At 51.8% G+C, this 21497-nt stretch overlaps 1 protein-coding gene across 1 annotated transcript; it reads right to left on the minus strand.

Annotated features, from left to right (window-relative positions):
* Nucleotides 1-835: 835 nt before the first annotated feature.
* Nucleotides 836-20630, minus strand: SNAI1 (snail family transcriptional repressor 1). The gene is made up of 3 exons (XM_082362776.1): nt 14255-20630; nt 12982-13509; nt 836-9216 (listed from the first exon to the last, which is right to left on the minus strand). The coding sequence occupies exons 1-3, from the start codon at nt 14334-14336 to the stop codon at nt 9032-9034; spliced, it is 795 nt and encodes a 264-aa protein (XP_082218902.1). The 5' UTR covers nt 14337-20630; the 3' UTR covers nt 836-9031.
* Between the last annotated feature and the right edge of the window lie 867 nt (nt 20631-21497).

Below are 21497 nucleotides of genomic sequence, written 5' to 3' on the forward strand. Positions count from 1 at the left end.
TCACATGCTACCTACACAATATATATTTTAAAGATTGTATGGACATTTATAGTAGCTGCAAAGTTCTCAGGATACGCAAGGACCCCAGTTAACACATTCAGTCTCCTGGTGCTGGACATTTGGGTTGTTTACGGCATCCTGTTATTCTGAAAAGCTCAGGGTGGAATGTGTTTATGTACTTTTTATTTGATGATTGGGTCAAAAGTTGAACATGTTTTACTGATGTGCAAAATGAGGGCTAGAGAGGGCAGGGACTCATCCAGGGTCACAGAGTGAGGTATTGGTGGCACTTGGATCCACAAGGCAAGGACCAAGTTTCTTAGGAAATCCCCTGCCCAGCCCCAGCTCATCTCCCTAAGGTAAAAATGGGTTTCCTTGGGGGAGTCCCACCCTAAGCACCCTCCTGGGTGATACATGGCGCTCCTTTCTCCTTGCTGTCACCTTTTCAGCACATCTAAAATGTTTTTTCAGGCCACAGCACCAGCTAAATAGAATTGGGTTTGGGAGCACTGGTTCCCCTCACCTGAGGCCCTTCCAGCTTGTACCCACAGAGGGATGGGGGACGTAGGACTTCACAGAGAGTCTTCAGCTCCCCTGGGCCCTGCCACCTGGCCACTCGAGGCTCCAGGGGAGGGATTTCCCTGGTGGTCCAGTGGCTAAGACTCTGCACTCTGAATGCAGGGGGCCCTGGTTCGATCCCTGGTCAGGGAACTAGATCCCACATGCTGCAACTAAGAGTTTGCATGTGGCAACTAAAGATCCTGCATGCTGCAACTAAGACCTGGCGCAGCCAAATAAATAAATAAATAAATAAATATATTTAAAAAAATAAATAAAAACTTTGCAATACCTTATTTATTTATTTATTTTTTAATTTTTTGGCTGCATTGGGTCTTCGTTGCTGTGCGCGGGCTTTCTCTAGTTGTGGCGACCGGGGGCTACTCTTTGTTGTGGTGTGCAGCCTTCTCATTGCGGTGGCTTCTCTTTGTTGTGGGGCACGGGCTCTAGGCACACGGGCTGCAGTAGTTGTGGCTCATGGGCTCTAGAGCGCAGGTTCAGTAGTTGTGGCTCGCGGGCTCTAGAGCGCAGGCTAAGTAGTTGTGGCACACGGGCTTAGTTGCTCCGCGGCATGTGGGATCTTCCCGGCCCAGGGCTCGAACCCGTGTCCCCTGCATTGGCAGGCGGATTCTTAACCACTGTGCCACCAGGGAAGTCCCAATAATAGCCAATGTTTACAGAGGCTTTCCTCTATGCCAGGCCCGAGGCCAAGCAATTTATAAATATTCATTCATTTAATCTGTACAGCAACCCCCAGAAGGAGGGGCTGTCCTTCAGATGAGGAAATGGACACAGAGAGGTTGAGCAACATGCTCTAGGTCACACAGCAGGTAGGCCATGGAGGAGAAATGTGAACCTAGGCAGTCTGGCTCCAGAGCCTTATACCTGTATGACCTAAGGTTGTTATGCGGATGAAATCAGGTAATCTGTGCAAAACAGATAGTGAACTGTCGTGAGCTGTTTATTGTTGTTATTATTATCATTGTTATTATTATTATTTGCCTGACTGGTTGCTCTTTGCCTCACTGAGTCTTTATTTCCCTCAGTTGCTGAAAAATCCGGACAAGGCGTTGTCCTTGCCCCGCTCCCTCATTCCCAGATCTCTCTCCACTGCGTCCTTTCCTCTGCCTCATCTGACACCAAGAGGGCGGGGAGTCTGTACTGCTGGTTTTGCTCCCTACACAGCTGCCCATGGGATCTTCCCAAAGAATGTATTCATTCATGTTCCTCCCCTGCTCAAACCCTCCCGCCCCTCCTGAGTGCCCCCAGGGTAAGTCCAAAATTGCCCCCCAGGGACTTCCCTGGTGGTCCAGTGGTTAAGAATCCGCCTTCCAATGCAGGGGACACGGGTTTGATCCCTGGTCAGGGAACCAAGATCCCATATCCTGCGGGGCAACTAAGCCCGAGCGCCACAACTATTGAGCTTGCGCGCCCCAAAGAGAGAGAAGCCCGCGTGCTGCAACTGAAGACCCGACGCAGCCCCAAAATAAAAAATTAAATAAATTAATAAAAATAAATCTTAAAAAAACAAAATTGCCCCCCAGGCCTACATGGTCCTGGTCCTAATCCCAGCAGACCTCTCTCACCTGGCTCCTATCCCCCTGCCCCTCTCACACAGTAACTTCTGAGATCTGGGGTGGGCAGAGATTTTGCCTAAAGACCTCTCTCTTCCAAGAACCACAGAGACAAAATCCGACTCCTCAGATCTCCTCCTAAGGGTCCCCCTCCTCCAGGCCAGCTTCCCAACTCTCCGTCAGGGTTTGTTGGGTGAATAATAAAAAGTTCCCAAATCCATTCCAGGCCCTGAGAAAGGCTTGTCACACCCTTGGCTGTAACCACCTGCAGGGGGTTAAATTGGGTCCCCCCCACCACCACCCGCTGTCACCAAAAAAAATATATTTTCAAGTCCTAACCCCCAGATGTGTAAATATGACCTTATTTGAAAATCATGCTCTTGTAGATGTAATCAAACTAAGATGAGGTCATACTGGATTAGGGTAGGCTTTAAATCCAGTGACTGGTGTCCTTATAAGAAGAGTGGGTACACACTCAGAGAAATAAAGGCACAGAAGAAGCCCACGTGAACATGGAGGCAGAGACCAGTGATGCAGCTACAAGCCAAGGCTACCGGGAGCCGCCAGAAGCTGGAAGAGGCAAAGAAGGAGTCGCCCCCTAGAGCCTTGGGAGGGGGTATGTCTCAGCTGACACTTGACTTTGGACTTCTAGCCTCCAGAACTGTGACAGAATAAATTTCTGTTGTTTTAAGCCACCCAACTTGCAGTAGTTTTTTATGGAAGCCACAGGAAACTAATTTTTCACCCAACTGTGGGCACCCAGAGTGGGTCTAAGACCCTAGGTACAGAGGGGAAGTCGGACCAAACAAGCTCTTGCCAGGTGGGTGGTCCTGCCCTCATGGAGCTCCTAGTCTGAAACTTCTCCTGGTCTTCAGGGACCACACAGGATACCCCACCCCACTGGGTACCGTTGGGGACTGAACTCTCTTTTCCTGGTCCTACACCACCCCTCTATCTATGCACACCTTTGGCTGGCTACCTGGCTGAAGAAGGATGTGTGGTGTTTCTAGAAGACATGTTAAAGGACAGAACGGGCCCCTCTACGTGAGAGAGTCTAGGCAGGCGAGTGTAGTAGGTAGAGACCCAGACTCTGTTCTACTTCAATTTAAAAAGTTTTAATTACACCCACCCCAAAGGGAGAAGGAACAAAATGACCACAGTAATAAAAGAACTCAGGGTTTCAATCCCAGCTCTGCCACTTACTTGCTGTGTGACCCTGGACAAGTTACTTAACCTCTTTGGGTCTTGGTTTCCTCTTTCTTGAGTCAGTTGTGAAGGTTTAATGAGTTAATCTATACGAGGCACTCAGCACAGGGCCTGGCACATAGAAAGTGCCCCATGAGAATGGTGACAACGTTGTACTTCCTAGGGGCACACATATATTCATTCATCATTCATTCAGCAAAGTTTTACGGAGTGTGCTCCTCCTGTGAGAGAGACGAGAGGCACCGTGAGACTGCACTATGAACAAAGCAGACGAAGTTTCCACCTGCGTGGAGCTGCCATTCTAGTGGGGAAGAGAGTCAACAGAGAAACTGTGGATAGAGAAATACATGGATTGTCGGATGGTGACAAGTGCTATGGAGAAAACAAAACAAAACAAAACAGGGCAGGGCATGGGGGCTGGAATGTAAAGGGGAGAGGGATGGTGGGGGAGACCAGCCACGTGAGCTTCCCTGGGGGCTGAGTCTTCCTGGCAGAGGAACAGCAAGTGCAAAGGCCCTGAGGTGGCAGAGGACCCCTCGTGACTGGAGGAAGTGAGGGGGGTAGGGGAGGGGATGAGGCAGAGGTGATGGGGCCGGATCGTGCAGGCCCCTGTGGGCCAAGGTGAGGACTTTGGCTTTTCCTGTGAGTGAGATTGGAGCCATATGTGCATGTAAATATTTATTGTTTTAATCTAGAAGATATAAACTAAGTCCTTCACAGTGGCACGCTGGAGACAGTAAAGGCATCAGGATAGGGTGTGTTGATCACAGATCACTTGAGCCTCACATCTAATCTTTTCATTTTTTCTTTTTTAATGAAAGAATAAATTTCCCTAACATTTGTGAAATTGACAATTTGAAAGCAAAAAGGAGCAAGGAGGACCCAGATCCCTGCTCGCCAGAGTACCCCCCCATCCCAGCTCAAGGGACATCCATGAGTAAGCCACCGGATCACTAATGGGGCCCAGATGTGCCCAGAGGTGGCCCTGGCCGCAGACCTGCCTGCCTGGACACTTGCACGGAGACCAGCTTTACAGCCAGTTTATTTCCTGGACTCGTTTTAAAGAAAAACCCAGGGGAGGATCTAAGGGCCTGGCCAGACCCTGCTCCTCCCCACCCAATCTTTCCCAACCCACAGCTCTGAGCTGCTGCCCAGACAGAGGAGGGTAGTTCTTCCCTACGGTAGAAAGCAAACCAGTAAAAATAGAAGGAATGATGGAGCTAGAAAAATCACCATTTGGCAACCACCATAATAATAATTGATTTAGGCAGAAAACACCAGTGAGGGCTAAACCTTGTGGGTGGAAGTTTGAGGAGTAACGTGATATTCACGTGGCCCTGGAAGGTCTCCCCACAAGATACGGATTAAGTACAGAAGGGGAAAAAGAGGGACTTTATCCAGGCGACACCTGGCAGACACCACCTTAACCAAGTGATCAAAGTTGATGTCACCAGGAATGGGACAAACTGACGTCATGTGCCCCATGATACGTTGCACTGAGAAGGATGCAGCCCCACCGCTGTGGTTCTGCCAAAAGTGCACAGCTCAGATCTCATCATGAGGAAGCATTGGGAAAATCCAAACTGAGGGACGTTCTATAAAATACCTGGCCTGAACTCTTCAAAAATATCAGAGTCACAGGGGCTTCCCTGGTGGTACAGTGGTTAAGAATCCGCCTGCCAATGCAGGGGACACAAGTTCGAGCCCTGGTCTGGGAGGATCCCACATGCTGCGGAGCAACTAAGCCCGTGCGCCACAACTACTGAACCCGCGAGCCACAGCTACTGAGCTCACGTGTCACAACTACTGAAGCCCGCAGGCCCCAGAGCCTGGTCTCCGCAACAAGAGAAGCCACTGCAATGAGAAGCCCACGCACTGCAATGAAGAGTAGCCCCTGCTTGCCACAACTAGCGAAAGCCTGCGCACAGCAATGAAGACCCAATGCAGCCAAAAATAAATAAATAAATTTATTTAAAAAAAAAAAGTCAGACTTACAAAAGACCAAGGAAGGAGCTGTTCCAGAATAAGAGAGACTAAAGAGGACAAGTAAATGTAACGTGGGATCTGGATCTCTCCCCACCCCCTAAAGTGCTACGGAGGGCATCACTGGGGCAGTTGGGGAAACCTGATTATGACTGTGGATTGGATAATAGCATTGCACCAAAGCTAATTTCCCGATTTTGATCATTGAACTGTGGTCATATGAAAGAACGTTCTTATCCTTAAGAAATACCCGCTGAAATACTTCGTGGTAAAGGGGCATCATGCCTACAACTTACTCTCAAATGGTTCAGAAAAAAAAAAAAGTGGGCATGTGTGTATACAGAGAGAGAAAATGCAGACTTGCATTTGATAAAATGCCAATCGAAAGATTCCAGTTTATTGTACTTTTCTTGCAACTTTTCTGTCAGGTTGAAACTATTGCAAAATCAAAAGTTTTAAAGAAATCTAAAAAGCCTGGCTCCCTGCTCTCTCCTGCCTGCCTCCATCCACCCCATTCTACCCCTGCACCCGCCTAGAGATGGCTTTGATTGTTTTATTGTAAATCCTTCCAGAGTTTCTGTATGCAAATACAAACAAGAATGAATAACATGCTCAATTCCACCCTTCTTCCCACAAAAGGGAGCATGGTCTGCATGTTATTTTTTTCACTTAGCTAAATGTGGCTGAGTGGGGGCTTGTCCACATCAGAACACAGGAACCATCCTTCTTTTTATCCCCACCCCCGCTACCGGGTCCAACATCTCCTTTAAATAATCCCTAGTAACTCGCACCCACCAGCGCTCAGGTGTGCCTGGCACAGCGCTGGAGGCGCAGCTGCTACAGATTCTTCAATCCAACCATCCCCCGAGGCCACCAACCCTCTGGGCCAGGCCAGAAGTCATCCCTCTGCCTTGGGCCTTTCACTGGCTCCCAGCTCTGACTTGGCTAACTCCATTCTCCACCAGGATGGGGGGAATCAGTGTAAAAGTAAAGCAGGCCTCATGGCTCCCCTGCTTAAATTGTCCCCGTGGCTGCCCTCTGGGCTCAACAAAATCCAACTCCTCCTCACCACCTGCACAAGTGCTGCAGGAGCTGGACCAGCTCATCAATCCCACCTGGTCCCCCCAGCCTCTCTGCCACCCTGGTGTTTTTCAGCATCGTGGCAAGCTTATTCCAGCCCCAGAGTCTTTGCACTTGCTGCTCCCTCGCGAGGCTGGAGCTCTCTTCTCCAGGTCTCCGTTGGAATGGGCGCTGGGCTGCAGCTCTCCTGCCTTATCAGAGGGTGCCCTACCCCATCACTCTCTAGTAGGCGCTCTCTTTAATTCCATCTTGGCACGTCACTGTAGGAAAGCAGCTTATTTAATCACTTGTTTGTTTTCTGTCTCCCCTGCTAAAACATTAGTTCCCTGAGTGCAGGGACTGTCTCTCTGTTCAGGGCTGTAACCCTGGGGCCTAGAACAGGGCCTGGCACACACGGGGCTCATCAAAACCGATTGGATGGGCATCCCTTTACAGTCTCCGGGGAGGAAGGCGCTGTCATCACCCTGTTTTAGAGGCAGCAACTGGGGGTCCGAGAGGCGGAGAGCCTTGCTCCAAGGCCTTGCGAGCCAAGGGCATGAGCCTGGTACCTGACTCCCAGAATGATCAGAGCCTCGTGCACCCACGTTGAATGCCAGCTGGGAGTTTCCATGAGGCCCATCCCTCTGGGAGTGTGTGAAATCAATTATTCATTCACCATCAATGTCAGCACCTACTACGGGTGGATGTATGACACCCAGGGACGTGGGACACAGTAGGCCTTCAGCAAATTGACGCCCAAGCCCCCAGCCCCCCACCGACTCCCTAACTTCCCTTCAGGGAGGCCAGCTACAATTTGGCGATTGTTAGAGAACTTTTTTTTTTTCTTTTGGGAGGAAAGCTGCAAGTCATTAAGGGCTGCTCCGGCCTGCGGGTCACCATTTCCTGTTTAGAAGAAAGAATCATCTCTCCTTTGGAACACGAAGCTCCCCCGCCCCCGGCCTGACTCTGGGGCTCTGGGACGCCCGCTCAGCTCCCCGCAGGAAACTGGCACCTTCGGCACCTTTTGTGCTCAAAAAGGACACTCATTTTCTCCTGGCCCCAGGAGGGCCCCAGAGGTGAGGTCACCATGACAGCCTGCCGGGAGTGAATTATCTCAGCCCGGGACGCAAGCTGACCGTCTTCCCGTCCTGTCCTGTCCTCGAGCAGGAAGCAGAATGACCCCTACCCTTTGGCCTGGCTTCTCACCCTCCCGACTCCAGCCAGCCAATTTCCTTGCATCAAAGGCCATTTGGTACCCAGGGGCCAGACAGAGGTGTGGGTCTGACAGGGAGGCCAGAGCGGGGCCTGGAGCCCTTGGAAACAGGAAGGACGTCCTCTGTCCCCTTCTTGCTCGTTGCATTCCACTCCCTCATCTGGGAGCAGCGCTGCTCCCTCCCCAAAAGACCTGCAGTGCTGGGGAAGGCCCCACAGCAGGCCTAGCTGCTAAGACCCAGGAGCCCGCTTCTCGCCCTGTGGGCCTGGTCGGCTTCAAAACAGGAGCACGAGAGGAGTAAGCGCCGCAGTGTAGAGACCACTAAGAAACCTGCACACACAGCCCTACTGCTCACTGGCCCACAGGTGTTTCCCAACCTCCGCATCGGACAGGACATCCAGGCTCGGAGGAAAACCCATCTGCACAAACAAGGTCCCTGACAAACCCAGAGGTCCAAAGCCATGTGATGTTTAAGAGGCCAAGATTTAAGGCTGTGTCAGGAGTATCTGAGCTCCACGAATCCCTGCCCCCTCCTCCCTCCCTAAGGGCCCTTTAAAATACCCACTCCACTATAAAACCAAGTAGACTTTTTTATATATAAATTAACCACTTTATTGAATATCAATAAACCGAACATATAACTATACAAAACGTTTCCTTAGTACAAAATGTCGCTTGCAATATAAATACCAGTGTACCTTTAAAAATGTAAACATCTTCCTCCCGGGCCCACCTGTCGGGCCCCCGAAAATAGTTCCGGGAGACACATCAGTGGAGCCGAAGCACCCCACTTGGGCCCCGGACAAGTGAAGGCAATTATTCACAGTCCCTTTGGAGACGTTGTTAAATTGCCTGTGAAACAGGTGCCACCATGACAAACAGGAGGCTGAAATAGCTGCCCAGGCCCTAGGGCATCCTGGGGTCTAGACGCCGTCCTTGTGTCAGGGACCACCCCCGCGAGTGCACCTGGGGGTGGATGTTTGCATAGTTAGTTGCACCTTCTGGAGGGGGTGGCCTGAGGGTTCCTGTAGGGGAGGCTGGGGTCCCCTGAGTGGGGTGGGAGCTTCTCATCAGTCTGCTGGCTTTTGTCCTGGAGCTCAAAGCAGCTGTATCCAAACAGCTCTGGATACACAAACCCACGCAGAAAGGCCAACTCCAGAACACTCTGGAGCAGCGGCTGCCAGGAGGGGGTCTCTGCTGCAAGCCACTCTCCCATCAGCCGTCCACAGAAAGGCCCCCCTCAGAGCCCGGTGAGGCGCTCAGAGCAGAGGACTGGGAAATGGTCCTCAGAGTCCTGGGGGGCCAACGCAGCCAGAAGGCGGAGCTCAGGAGGGAACTCTGCGGCAGCGAGAAGGATGCCGGGTCCTTCCTTCTGGAGTTGGGGGAGGCCACTGCATGGTGGGGGGAGGGCCCGGAGAGGCGCAAGGAGCCTTGAGAGTCAGCGGGGCCCCCCTGAGCAGCCTGACTCTTGGTGCTTGTGGAGCAGGGACATTCGGGAGAAGGTTCTGGAGCACGTCTTGCACTGGTACTTTTTGACATCCGAGTGGGTCTGGAGATGGGCCCGCAGGTTGGAGCGGTCAGCGAAGGCGCGGCTGCAGTGGGGGCAGGAGAAGGGCTTTTCGCCTGGGGAGAGAAGACAGGAGGCAGCTGAGTGAGACTCAGCCACTTGGGAGAACAGCTGATGTCTACTGAAATCCCCACCCACCCCCGGCTCACCCCAACCTTGAGGAACTCCTGCGACCCAGAAAAGCCAGGCCATTCAGTGTCCAAAGGCCTGGATTTGGCAGGGAGCGCTGCTGCTTCCCACTGTGTGGCCCTGAGCAAGTCAGCTGGCTTCTCTGAGCCTCCATTTGCTCATCTGTAAAATGGAGCTGTTCATCCCCCACTCATAGAGGCTGGTAATTGAGAGAAGGTTGAATCAAGTACTTTTCCTGCCCTGCCAGCAGGAAGTGCTCAACAATGACAGTGATGGCAACTGTGTTTGCTGAACACTTTGTGCCAGGGACAGTGGAAGCATTTTACACTATCTCATTTAACCCCACCTTTGTCCTGAGTTTAGAGATGGTGAATCTGAGGCACAGGGAATATGCAGCGTCTCAGCAAGAACCAAATAGCCCGACTCCAGCGTCCTTGATTTTAACCACTACACAGACTGCCCCTCAGTTAAGGGGGCTGTAATGGGTGTTCCTTATTAACCCCTGGATTTACTTCCTCTTGGAGACAAAGCTTAAGAGTCAGCCTTAAAGCCCCACCCCACCCCCATCCCCCAGCAGGTCACTCCTTTATCCTGCTTCCCCATCAACTCGGATCACACTCAGGGTAGTTTCAAGTCTGTCCGACCCCCAATCAGACTGAGTCCCATGAGGGCAGGATCCCACCCCCCGCCCCAACCCCGAATCCATTCCAAGCTTCCAGCCCAAGGCCCAGAACCCCCAAGAGGCTACAGAAACCTTTTACCTTATGACTTATTTTTTTAAAAAAACCCCACCTGTGGCCCTCATTCACCTGCCCGGCCAGGCTGTATTGAGAAGAGTCTTGCACTCGGGGCTGGGTACACAGTGAGAGCTCAATAAATGCTTGTACAACAATAAGTCTTTTTTTATAAAGGTCTCAGAAGAGCCTGACTCCTCAATCACCACCAGAAAACACCATTCACCAACTTTTCATAATTCCTGCCCCAATCAAGAGACTGTAACTCACATTCCAGAAACGTCAAATGCTGCAGCATTTCCCAAATAAAGTCAGAAGGGTAACGCATTAAACAAATACTAATCAGGCTCCTACCACAGGCCAGGCACTATTCTGTAATACTGAACAGTCTTTTCCAGAAGAAACTACATTCTCCTATCCTTCCATTCCCAGCCTTATATGCCCCTAGGCCAAGGCCCTCTAGTTGAATCCCAGTGCTGGAATTGAGAGCTGGGAATGAATGAATTCCAGCAGCCTCCTGGGTGCCTGGGGCGCTGCGCTGAGCAGGGAGGGCGGGGTCCAGAAGTCAGATGCCTGCGGCCCACTGTGGAACCACGTTCATGGGCTCAGTCTCCTGGGGCAGGTATACAAGGAAACAGGCCACCGGCAGAGAGCAGGGACCTAGCCAGAGGATTGGGGAAGGGACACCTGAGTAACCTGCTCTGCCGTTATTGAGCTGCCTCTGCATACCAGGCCGGAAGGGTTTGATGACTGCAGTCTACGAGGTCCAAGGGAAGTTCCTCCTCATTCACACACTCCTTTGTGAACTCAGGGCCCATGCTATGCAGGTCTGGAAAAGGGGAAGGAGTCCTGTAATCCCCACTGCCCCCTCACCCCCTTGGCCGAGGTGAAGGAGCCCTGGCTCCAGCCTATGGGCTGTGACTTGGGAAAGTGACTTCCTTCTCTATGCCTCAGTTTCCACACCTGTAAGATGGGGTTTATGACGGCACCTCTCTCTTAGGACTGTTGGTGGATTTACCGCCTTGACACAGGTGAAGGAAGCCCTGAGCACCACGCCTTCCCCCGCCTCCCGCACTGCCAAGTGCTCAGTGAACGTTATCTTTATGTTTCTTATGATTAGACACAAACCTGAACAAAGGGGCAGGCTTGATGGGATGTGAGGGGTGCAGCAGGAGGCAGTAGACCTCCACCCCTCGCGGATTCCCCTCCCCAGCCCAGCCACGTCTTTATGGTGCTCCTGGAGTGTGAAATCGGCACCAGACCGGCGGGACAAAGGCCGCCGAGGGGGGCAGTGTACATGCGATACTCCCTGGATTAAAGCGGCCTGACACACTGCGGGCCAGCAGCTGCGGCCCGGAACAGGTGCTGGGCACCGCTGCCCCGTGCACCTGCTCCACCCCCCAGCCCCGCCTCCTGGGCGCACCATTAAGGCACACAATGGGAGTTGATGAGGATGGCACTGGTGCATTTCAACAGGCTTTTTGTGTCTGAGCCATGCCTTTACATTAAAATAATGTCCGAGTGGGAGGGGAAAGAAGCTGAGGGGCCCAGGGGAGCATCTGAGGGCTTCCACTCCTCCCAAATAGAGACCCCATCAGCTGGGCAGGCACCCAGGACAGAGGACAGGCAGTTGGACCCCTCCATGTTAAAATCAGGGCTGTTTGTGCACCAAGTAAGAGACATGGGTAGTAGCCACAGTCTGCAAGCTGTGGAGGATGCCTCCCCCCGCCCCCACCCCCGTAGGAGTAATGATGACACCAGTAATGCCTGCAAAATGCCAGGCTTCACAAACCACCTCACTGACCCTCACGGCTCACTCAGAGGTCAGCCACCGGATGAGGAAATGCCACAACTGAGTCTCCAACCTGGCCAACCTGACCCCCAAAACCAACAGTCATGACCCTTGAACCCTCTTCTCCCTCAGCAGACACTCTCCAAAGAGCAGCCCCAAGCAGGGTTGCCTCCACCATTCATGTTCTGAAAAGGTGGAGTGGCTACCTTTTCTGCATTTCCAGAAAGCTAAAGACTAGAACAGGCTCCATTTCATAATTTTCTACACATTCAGCATTGCATTTTTTGAAACATCGAGACATAATTGTGTTTTCTGCCAGCAAAGGTGTTCCCGGGTCTGCATGATAGGATTAAGATTATCTCTTCAGCAGTGTGAGTCGGGGTGGGGAGAGCAGATCTGAGAACCATGATGATATTATAAAGCGATTAAGGAGCCACTGAATCTAGACAACCCCCTATGAAATGCTACCATAACCCACCCTGTAAGATTATATTATAATCGGAGAGGCTCAGAGCGTTAAATCACTTGCTCAAAGACACACAGCATGGAAGCAGAATGAATACCAACTATGATTTTTGTGTGTACTGATCATGTACCAAGCACTGTCCCAGGTGATTTCTGTATGCTTTCTTTCATTTAACCAGAGCAAAAACCCTACAAGGTGTTTCTATGCTCATTTCACAGAGGAGGGTACTGAGGCGAAGAGAGGTGAAACAGTAGCCCAAAGTTTGGGGAAGATCCCAAAGCAGGATTCAGAGGCAGGTGGGGAGTCTGACAACATCCTGTCTGGCTGGGGGGGGAGGCGGGTGGGGGAAGGTGGAGCAGGGTGAGCCCCTTCACACCTGGCCCCAACAGCAAGGTGTTGGTTACACCTTTCCCATACCCAGCTCCAACCCATTTGGCTGAGGAACTGAGCCTGCAGAGGGACTTGTAAAAGTTATCTCCTTAGCCCATCTGCTTAGTTGATGAATGAATGAATGTTTCTGCCAAACTTTTCAGAGCCAGGCCCCTGAACTCTTGAGCTAGGAGTCAGGAGACTGGGCGGGGGTGGGGGGTGGGGGGCTCAGTTTCCACAATCTGAAAATAACAGCAAACCCATCTTACAAGAGCTGGTAGCAAAGGCAGTGGGACAGTGAGAAGGGCAGCCAGCCTGCAGGGGTACTCACCAGTGTGGGTCCGGACGTGGCCCTGCAGCAGCCAGGGCCTGGAGAAGGCCTTCCCGCAGGTGCTACAGACGCAAGGCAGCGTGTGGCTTCTGATGTGCATCTTAAGGGCACCCAGACTGATGTACTCCTTGTTGCAGTATTTGCAGTTGAAGGCCTTGCGAGACTGGGGGTCCTTGGCCACGGAGAGCCCAGCCAGCTGCTTGGGCAACTGGCCCAAGCCTGGGAAGGCAGCATAACCCTCGGCCTCCAGGGAGGAGGCTGAGGTGGAAGAGAAGGACGAAGGAGCCGGTGAGGGTGGGCTGGGGGGCTGGGAGCCTTTCCCGCTGTCCTCGTCAGACAGGGAGGTCAGCTCGACGGCCTTGGGGATCTCCTGGGGCAGAAGAGAGGCCCAGCCAATCGGCTGGGCTTGGGGTGCCAGGAGAGAGTCCCAGATGAGCGTAGGCAGTGAGGCCGTGGGATTGAGGACCTCAGGCGGCGGGATGGCTGCCAGCAGGTGGGCCTGGTCGTAGGGCTGCTGAAAAGTGAACTCTGGGGGGAGACAGGGAAAAGGGCAAGGTCAGGGATTCGATTATTCAGTCAGTCAGCAAACGTTAGCCTGATGTGGGCCAGGGGCTGAGTGGGGCTGGCACTCAATGCTTAGTAGATGAATAAAAAAGATTCATGACCAGGACAGACAGGTTCCTGCCCTGGCAGAGCCCCCTCCTCAGCCAGGTCACCTGGTTCTCCCATCTCAACCTCCAGATCTTACAGGAAGGACCCCCCCCTTCCCCAGCTCCAACTCAAGGAGGTCATTCTCAGGTCTCCTTCCTCCTGCGGTGCCCAAGTCCCCAGCCTGAGGCAAGACCCCCAGCTCCCAGGCCCCTAATCTCCCCCGCTGCCGAGGCACCACCCCTGTCCCCCTTCCATACACATCTCTTCTCCCACCCCCTCCCCCAAATCCTCTGGACTCCGGACTCTTTCCAGCCCCTGGCCGGCGTCTATCCAGACACAAGCCGCCTCCTCTCACTTCTGTGCTCTCGAGGCGCCCGGCTTCTCGGCGGTTAATTAGTCCCCTCAGCCCAAGACCACCGGCCTCTAAAAGCCCTCTCCCAATCTCCCGGATCCACCTGCCCCGGCCTATTCACACCCAGACTGTTATCTTTTGACTCGACTTTGGCCCCTCGACTTTGGCCCCTCGATTTTGTCCCCAAGCGCCCTGCCTCTCAAGTGCCCCCCATGTAGCCTTCGCCTGCCTCCCCCAAACTCCCTGGGGTCCGGCACCCCGTCCACTCACCTGGAGAAGAGTCGTGGAGCTCGCTGTAATTGGGTCTCCGGCGGGAGCAGGCGGACTTCCTGACGAGGAAAGAGCGCGGCATGGTGGCCGAAGCACCGAGGGTAGCCGGGTCGTGCTGGGATCCCAAGACGCTCCACCCGCGAGGCCGTGCAACTGCGCTATGCGTGGATACTGGCCGCCAACTCCCTTAAGTACGCCAGCCGCGGGTGGGCGGGGCCTCCTACGGCCGCGCCCCTTTGTCACCTCCGCGCCAATCGAGGCGCGCCTTCGCTGGAGGCCACGCCCCAAGCAGGTGCGCCGGGGTCTGGCGGGGCTCGCGCCGCGTGGCGCTGGGAGCCGGGAGGGGCCGCTCGGGCGCTGGGCCTAGGGGCTGCACTCATCTCCCGGCTGCGGGCTGCCGGGGGCGGGGCGCCGGGAACCCCGGACTAGGCGGGACCCCCTTCGGAACCCGAGCTCCAGCCAGCCCGACGCGGCACGGTCGCCCGCCTCTGGCGCCCCCTGGCGCCGCGCGCCGCGGGTCTGGACACCTGACGTTCCGATACTGCCACCGCCTCGGGTTTGGGAAGGGCGTGCCTTCGCCCGTAAGGTGACTCGCAAAGAGCGTGGGATTGACAAGGGACAATACACAGTTCGGGGACGGAGAAGAGCAGTGGACTTCTGCACGTGGTTGCTGACTGTGCAGTGCCACAGCCTTTTTTGCAAAGCAAACGGGCATCATCTAGGAAAATGCATTCGTCCCCTCAGTGTTTACTGAGTGCCCACTAACATGCCAGGCACTGTTACCGGAGCTGGGGGTACAGCCCTGAACAAAACACTCGGGGTCTCTGCTGAAGAGTAGCTCCCCGTCCGGCGGAGGAGACAGACGAAGTAAACAGACAATTCCAATGCAAAGGGAAGTGTGCTTTGATGAGGGGAGACCACAGGGCACTGTGACAGTCAAGAGGCGGGTCACTTGACAGGGGGTCGGGGGGGGGTGCCACTTACCAGAGGAAGTGAAGAAATACCGAGGGGAAAGGCCTGAGGTTAGAATCAGTAACTATTTCAGAGCCACTGAGAGCAGCTCTCAGGGCTGGGGGTGGGGTGGGCAGGGCTGATGGGTCAGATCTGCCGGGCCTCCAGGGCCTGGAGGAGTTTGGACTTTGCCCCAAGGGCACTGGGGAGCCAAGGAAGAATTTTCAGCTGAGGAGGGACCTGTTTAGAATGGTTGAGAAAGAGTACTCTGGGCAGGTGGGAGAAAGAAGCGGGGAAGGGTGGGGCTGAGGTGGTCTCCTCACTTGTCTGGGGACATCAATACTGTGCCTAAAGGACCTAATGCTGGGCTCCAAGGGGGGCACTGACTGATTCATTGTGGGGTGGGCCCAGGGGAGGGACACTTCATCCTCAGCTCTCCTGTGAGCCCACCAACTTTGAGGGCCATGACCCGCCTGGAGTGGGGTTGTGGCACAGAAATAAATCCACAGGTCTTGCCCACGGGTTTCCACCTGTGAAGCAAGGACGATGAAAACCTGTAAGTCCCTCCACTCACCACCTAGAATGAGGGCAGGGACAACTGTCTGTTTTGGTCATCAGGTGCTGGGGATAACAGCTGTGAACAAGACAATCCTTACCATGTTCTAACTGGTGAGGGGAGGGTAAGGTAGGGGAGACAGGCCATGCACAGTCATTACGAAGAATATAGCCTCTTCTACATCTGTTTACTTTCAATCACGATTTTCCACATGCATCCAGAGGGAGGAGTAAGGCTGTGTCTCTCTGCTCAAAACCTCCCATGTTCCTATCTCACCCAGAGTAAAAACCAAAGTCTTCACCATGGCCCTCCACCCTGCTGATCTGACCTCTGCTGATCTTGTCTTGAGCCACCCTCCTCCTTCCCCCTGCACAATGATACCACCCTTCTTTCTGTTCCTCCGCATCCCAGCCCTTGCCTACCACAGGACCTTGGCACCTGCCGTTCATCTTCCCTGCCCCCTAAATCTCTCTCCCCAGATCTTCACCATGTTGGCTCCTTTTCTGTCTTTGTTTCAGCATTAACTTCACCAACTGCTCAGCCTCATTAGTAATGAGAGAAATGCAAATTAAAACCACAGTGAGATACCATTTCACACCATCAGAAAGATAAAAAGTTAAAATTTGGTCACTAGCAAGTGTTGAGGGTGTGAGGACAGCAGGACTTTCGTTCCATGCTGGCGAGAGTGTCATAGGTACAAGCCACTTTGGAAAAGTTTGGCATCAGCTAATAACAGGTGACTCTCCTCCTAGCAATTCTACTTCCAGGCCAACTGCATCCCAGAGGTTCTCAGCCCTGGCCGCAGATTAGATTCCCTCAGGGAACACCCTAGCCTGGGCCCCACCCCCAGAGCCATCCTGATTTGATTAGTCTGGGTGGGACCCTCTGGTATTAGCATTTAAAAAAACTCCTCAGGTGATTCTAGTGAGCGGCCAAGGTTGAAAACTGCTGCCAGCCCTAATCCCAGAAGAAACAAGAGAATATTCATTGCACCGTTGTTCCTAATAGCAAAACAAAAACAAAAACAAAAAACAAAAAAAGTGGAAACAACCCTAATGTTCTAATGTTTATCAAAGGATTAATAAACTGCAGTTCATTCCCATAATGGAACATAGACAGCAATAAAAACAAACTGCAACTCCATGCAACAACAGGGATAAATCTCAAAAACATAATGTTAAGCAAAAAGAACCAACTCACATGCATACAGTTAGTTGGATTTACATAAGGTTCAAAAGCAAGCAAACGCAACCCTTTATTGTCTAGGAATGTATATGGAGGCGGTAAAACTATAAAGAAAAGCAAGGAAATGTTTAATACAAAATTCTGGAGAGTGGTTAGCTGGGGGAGAAGGTGCTTCTAGAGTTCTTGATAAAGTTGTTTTAAGCACAGAAAGATATTTATTAGTAGTCTTGAAACTGTACAGTAGACAATTTAAACACTTTTGGTAAGAATGATATATTTAACACAAATTTTATGTCACCTCAAGGGAGGCTTGCCTGATCATCCCAGCCAAAGTAGCACCCTGCCCCACTCACAACATCACTGTTTATTGCATTACCCTATTCAATTATCTTCAAAGCTCTTAGTAGGGGCTCAAGTACTTGGTGAATGACTGATTACTGGCTGTACCTCCTCCTGGGTCACCCTGTGCGAGTTACCCAGTCTCTCGGAGCCTCAATTTCCTCAACTGTGAAAGGTGGGTGTTCTGTCTCCTGGAGATGTCGGGATGGGCAGAGTCCAGAGGCTGGTACTCAAAACACCATTGCCTGGGCCTGCCTCTCTCCATTTTCCTTCTGTCGGTCACCTGCGCCCTGGAGGAGGTGTAAGGTGGGGGAGGGGCCTTTCTCAGATCTGGGCTGTCCCCTCCCTTCCTATTGAACTGTCCCGGCGGTTTCTCCTCCCAGGTCACCCTCACAATCCTCCCTCCAAGAGGCGGCGGAGGCTGCGAGGTGGGAGGGGGCTTTGGGCGAGGCGAGGCCCTGGGCGGCGAGCCAGCTCCCGGAGGTACGGTCCCGGCCTCCTTGCAGGTGAAGGCGAGGCGACACTTTTGATGCTGTGGTGTCAGGTCCTCCCGGAAATGGACTGGCTCTGCGGCTAGGCTGCAGCGGACCCGGCCGGCCCAGCCCTGCCCACGGCCCTACGCTCCGGGGCGCGGCCCTGCGGCGCCCTCTGCTGGCCGTCACGTGGGGCCGGGTGCACACGCCTTTAACGAGGATGAAAACTGGTACAGCTGCCTTGGAGAGCAGTTTGGGAATATCTAATACGGCCAGGAAAGGCCTCTGAGAGAAGATAAATTTGAATAAAGGCCTGCATTTTCCACGGGTGTCCATCCCCCACTAAAAGAACAATAACTAAAAATGTGAGGTACAACCCAACCAAACAAAATAGCGTCCCTCCATCCCAGATCTCCATTTCCCTCTGCAAAGGTAACTAAATACTTTTACCAGTGTCTTGTATGACCTTCCAGAGATGGTTTTTATAGAGACAAGGAGATATATGCATATGTGAATATAATATGTACCTCCCTTTTTTATGGAACACAAATTGGAGCCTATACGCTAGCCTACTTGCTTTCCTCCCAAGTAACTATACTGCGTGTCCTGAAAGTTGTTCCAATCAAAGTTGTTCCATATCAAAGTTGTTCCACATCATCCACATGTAGCTCCCTTCATCTGTTGCAGGGCTGCAGACTTTTTCATTGCATGGATTATACCATAATCACACAATTTATCTAACAAGGGGACTTGTGATAGGCATTTAGATTAGAATATAATTTTTTGCTACTACAAACAAGGTGGCAATTTCAATGAATGTCTTGTACACACACCTTTGACCTGAAGTGTAAAGATATGTTATAAAAAATGTTGAGGGAATTCCCTGGTGGTCCAGTGGTTAGGACTCTGCGTTCTCACTGCCAAGGGCCCGGGTTCAATCCCTGGTCAGGGAGCTAAGATCCCAAAAGTCATGTGGTGTGGCCAAAAAAAAAAAAAAAAAAAAAAAAAAGGTTGATACATTTGTCCAAATGTCCTCTAACGAGGTTAAACTAAATTATACTTACCAGCAGGGAGGTGGGGGCCCTTCTCAAAACCTGGTGGAGGCAGGGTATTGTCAAATTTTTTTTATCTTTTCCCATCTGATAAGGGAAAGTGAGATCTCCTAGTTACAATTTGCATGTACATGATTGAAGCATCTCTTACATACTCCAAAGCCATTTCCTTTTCTCCATGTCCTGAACTATCCCTGTGAGTCTGTCCTTTGGTCACTGAGTTGATGAACTTCCTAACTGATAAATACTCTTTGTATATTATGCCAACTGGCCCTGTTGATTATTAGATCATTAATCAGTGAGTGGATCAATCAGAGCGGATCAATCAGAGTGGATCAATCAGAGAGTTAATCTCGACCGGGAAGAAGACATTGTCCATGGGAATTTCAATGAATGAATCAAGGCTCAACCTCCACCCTTATCCTTGATTTAAAAAAACAAAACCTCTTGAGTGTCTCCCACTTGCCTGAATGCAAATAGTGATTCAGCCTCGGGCCTTGACTCAGAAGGCGCTCTGTCACCATCCCAGGATACAAAAGGCTTTCAAGGGAAGTTTTTGGGTCCAAGTCCATTGGGCGTGGCCGAGTTGGGGGCTCCAAGAAAAGATGGATAAGCCCTTTTTGTTCCCATTTACTGAGCACCTGCTGTGTGCCAGGCTCTGTGCAGGAGCCTCACCCACACAGGTGCCCCTTTAGCACCCCCAAGTGGTATTTGACGCTCCTGCACTGGAGCCAAGGCCCACATAGGACCAGTTGATACATTACAGTGCAGTCAGATTAGCCACCTGTCAGAAAGAAGGAAACTCTAGATGTAATGGATGTGGAATCATATCTAGACATGAAGTGGTAAAAAGCAAGGTGCAGAACAGCATGCGCAATGTGATGCCATTTGCATATAAAGAGGGAGAAATATGTGGGTATTTCTTAGAGACACAGAAACAACCATTGGAGGGAGAACTAGAAACTGGTCACAGGGGGATTGTCTCTGAGGAGGGGATCTGGGTGGCGGCCGGGCAGGAGTGGGAGGGAGGTTCTTTACTATCTGCCCTTTCCTGTGTCTTAAAATTTTTTTTAATCATTTGCAAGTATTAACCTCATTAATTATTTTTTTGGGGATGGCCATGCCTCGCTGCATGTGGGATCTTAGTTCCCCGAAAAGGAGTAGCACCCGTGCCCCCTGAAGTGGAAGCGCAGAGTCTTACCCACTGGACCGCCAGGGAAGTCCCTAACCTCATTAATTCTTTTTTTTTTTTTTTTAATTTATTTAATTTTGGCTGCATTGGGTCTTCATTGCAGCGAGCAGGGGCTACTCTTCTTCGCTGCGGTGCGCAGGCTTCTCATTGCGGTGGCTTCTCGTTGTCGAGCACGGGCTCTAGGCGCGCAGGTTCAGTAGTTGCGGCGCACGGGCTTAGTTGCTCCGTGGCATGCAGAATCTTCCCGGACCAGGGCTCGAACCCGTGTCCCCTGCATTGGCAGGCGGGTTCCCAACCACTGCCACCAGGGAAGCCCTAACCTCATTAATTCTTAATAGGGTAGCAAAAGTTGTCCATCATGGAGGACCTGTTAAATATATAACAGTCCAATCAATGGAATATTTTGCAGCTGTTGAAATGTTGAAGCCTGTCTATGTACATAAAAATGCTCCAAGGCTCCCATCTCTCTCATAGGAAAAGCCAAAATATTCACACCACCATGAGGCTCTGCGGGACTGGGCCCCCTGTGGCTCCTCTGACTTCACCTCCCCGACGAGGCTCCAGCCACAACGGACCACACCAGGCATGCGCCAGCCTCAGCACCTTTGCATGTGATGTTCCCTTTCTGTGGAATATCTCCCCCTCCCCCCACCCAGACGGCCACCAGGCTCAGCTCCTCACCTCAGGGAAGTCTCCTCCGGCACCACTTCATCCCCCACCTCCCCAGCCTCTCACACTCCTTACCCCCTCTCCTTGTTTGACTTTTCTCCCCAGCACTCAGCAAATATCTGACATCATGTATATTTTACTTATTTTACTGACTGCCCTTCAGACCAGAGGTTAGCAAACTACAGCCCCCAGGCCAAATCCAACCTGTGGTTTGCTTTTGTATGGCTCTTGAGCTAAGAACAGCTTTTATAGACAAACAGTGGCTATCAATTTGAGGAAAGGGAGTTCTACCTGGGCAGGAAGTATCTGTCTCCTTCACTGCTGTGACCTAAGCCTGGTTTATAGTAGGTGCTCAACAAATATTAGCTGAATGGATGAAAGAACTCATATACTTTTTTTTTTTTTTTTTGGCCACGCTGCGCAGCTTGCAGGATCTTAGTTCCCCGACCAGGAATTGAACCTGGGCCCCCTGCAGTGGAAGCGCCGAGTCCTAACCACTGGACTGCCAGGGAATTCCCACTTTTAAGTGAAAAAAATTCAGGTGAACAGAATATCTCAGAGGCTGCCTGTTGTGCAGAACTTAATAAATTATAAGTTTAGGCCCAGACTGTACAATTAGACCCAAGAATCTGGTTACTTCTGAGGAGGGAAGCAGACAGGGGTGGGAAGGAGATTTCTTTTTCTCCAAACCATTTCTGAAGGGTATGAATGTTTTATTTCAGATGCATGTGTCACCATTTCAAATAAAATACTTTTTCATGAAAAAAAACCCAACCACAAAACCCAAGCAAATACTGACTGCCTGCTGCTGAGACCCAGTTTCTTC

This window comes from Balaenoptera borealis, assembly GCF_965194805.1.
Source record: "Balaenoptera borealis genome assembly, chromosome: 16".
Taxonomy (NCBI): domain Eukaryota; kingdom Metazoa; phylum Chordata; class Mammalia; order Artiodactyla; family Balaenopteridae; genus Balaenoptera; species Balaenoptera borealis.

Coding starts and splice junctions, on each gene's coding strand:
- SNAI1 (XM_082362776.1), bottom strand. CDS start 14,336: ATGCCGCGCTCTTTCCTCGTCAGGAAGTCCGCCTGCTCCCGCCGGAGA. Junction 13,510..14,254: donor GCTCCACGACTCTTCTCCAG/GTGAGTGGACGG, acceptor GTCTCCCCCCAG/AGTTCACTTTTCAGCAGCCC. Junction 9,217..12,981: donor CCACGTCCGGACCCACACTG/GTGAGTACCCCT, acceptor TTCTCTCCCCAG/GCGAAAAGCCCTTCTCCTGC.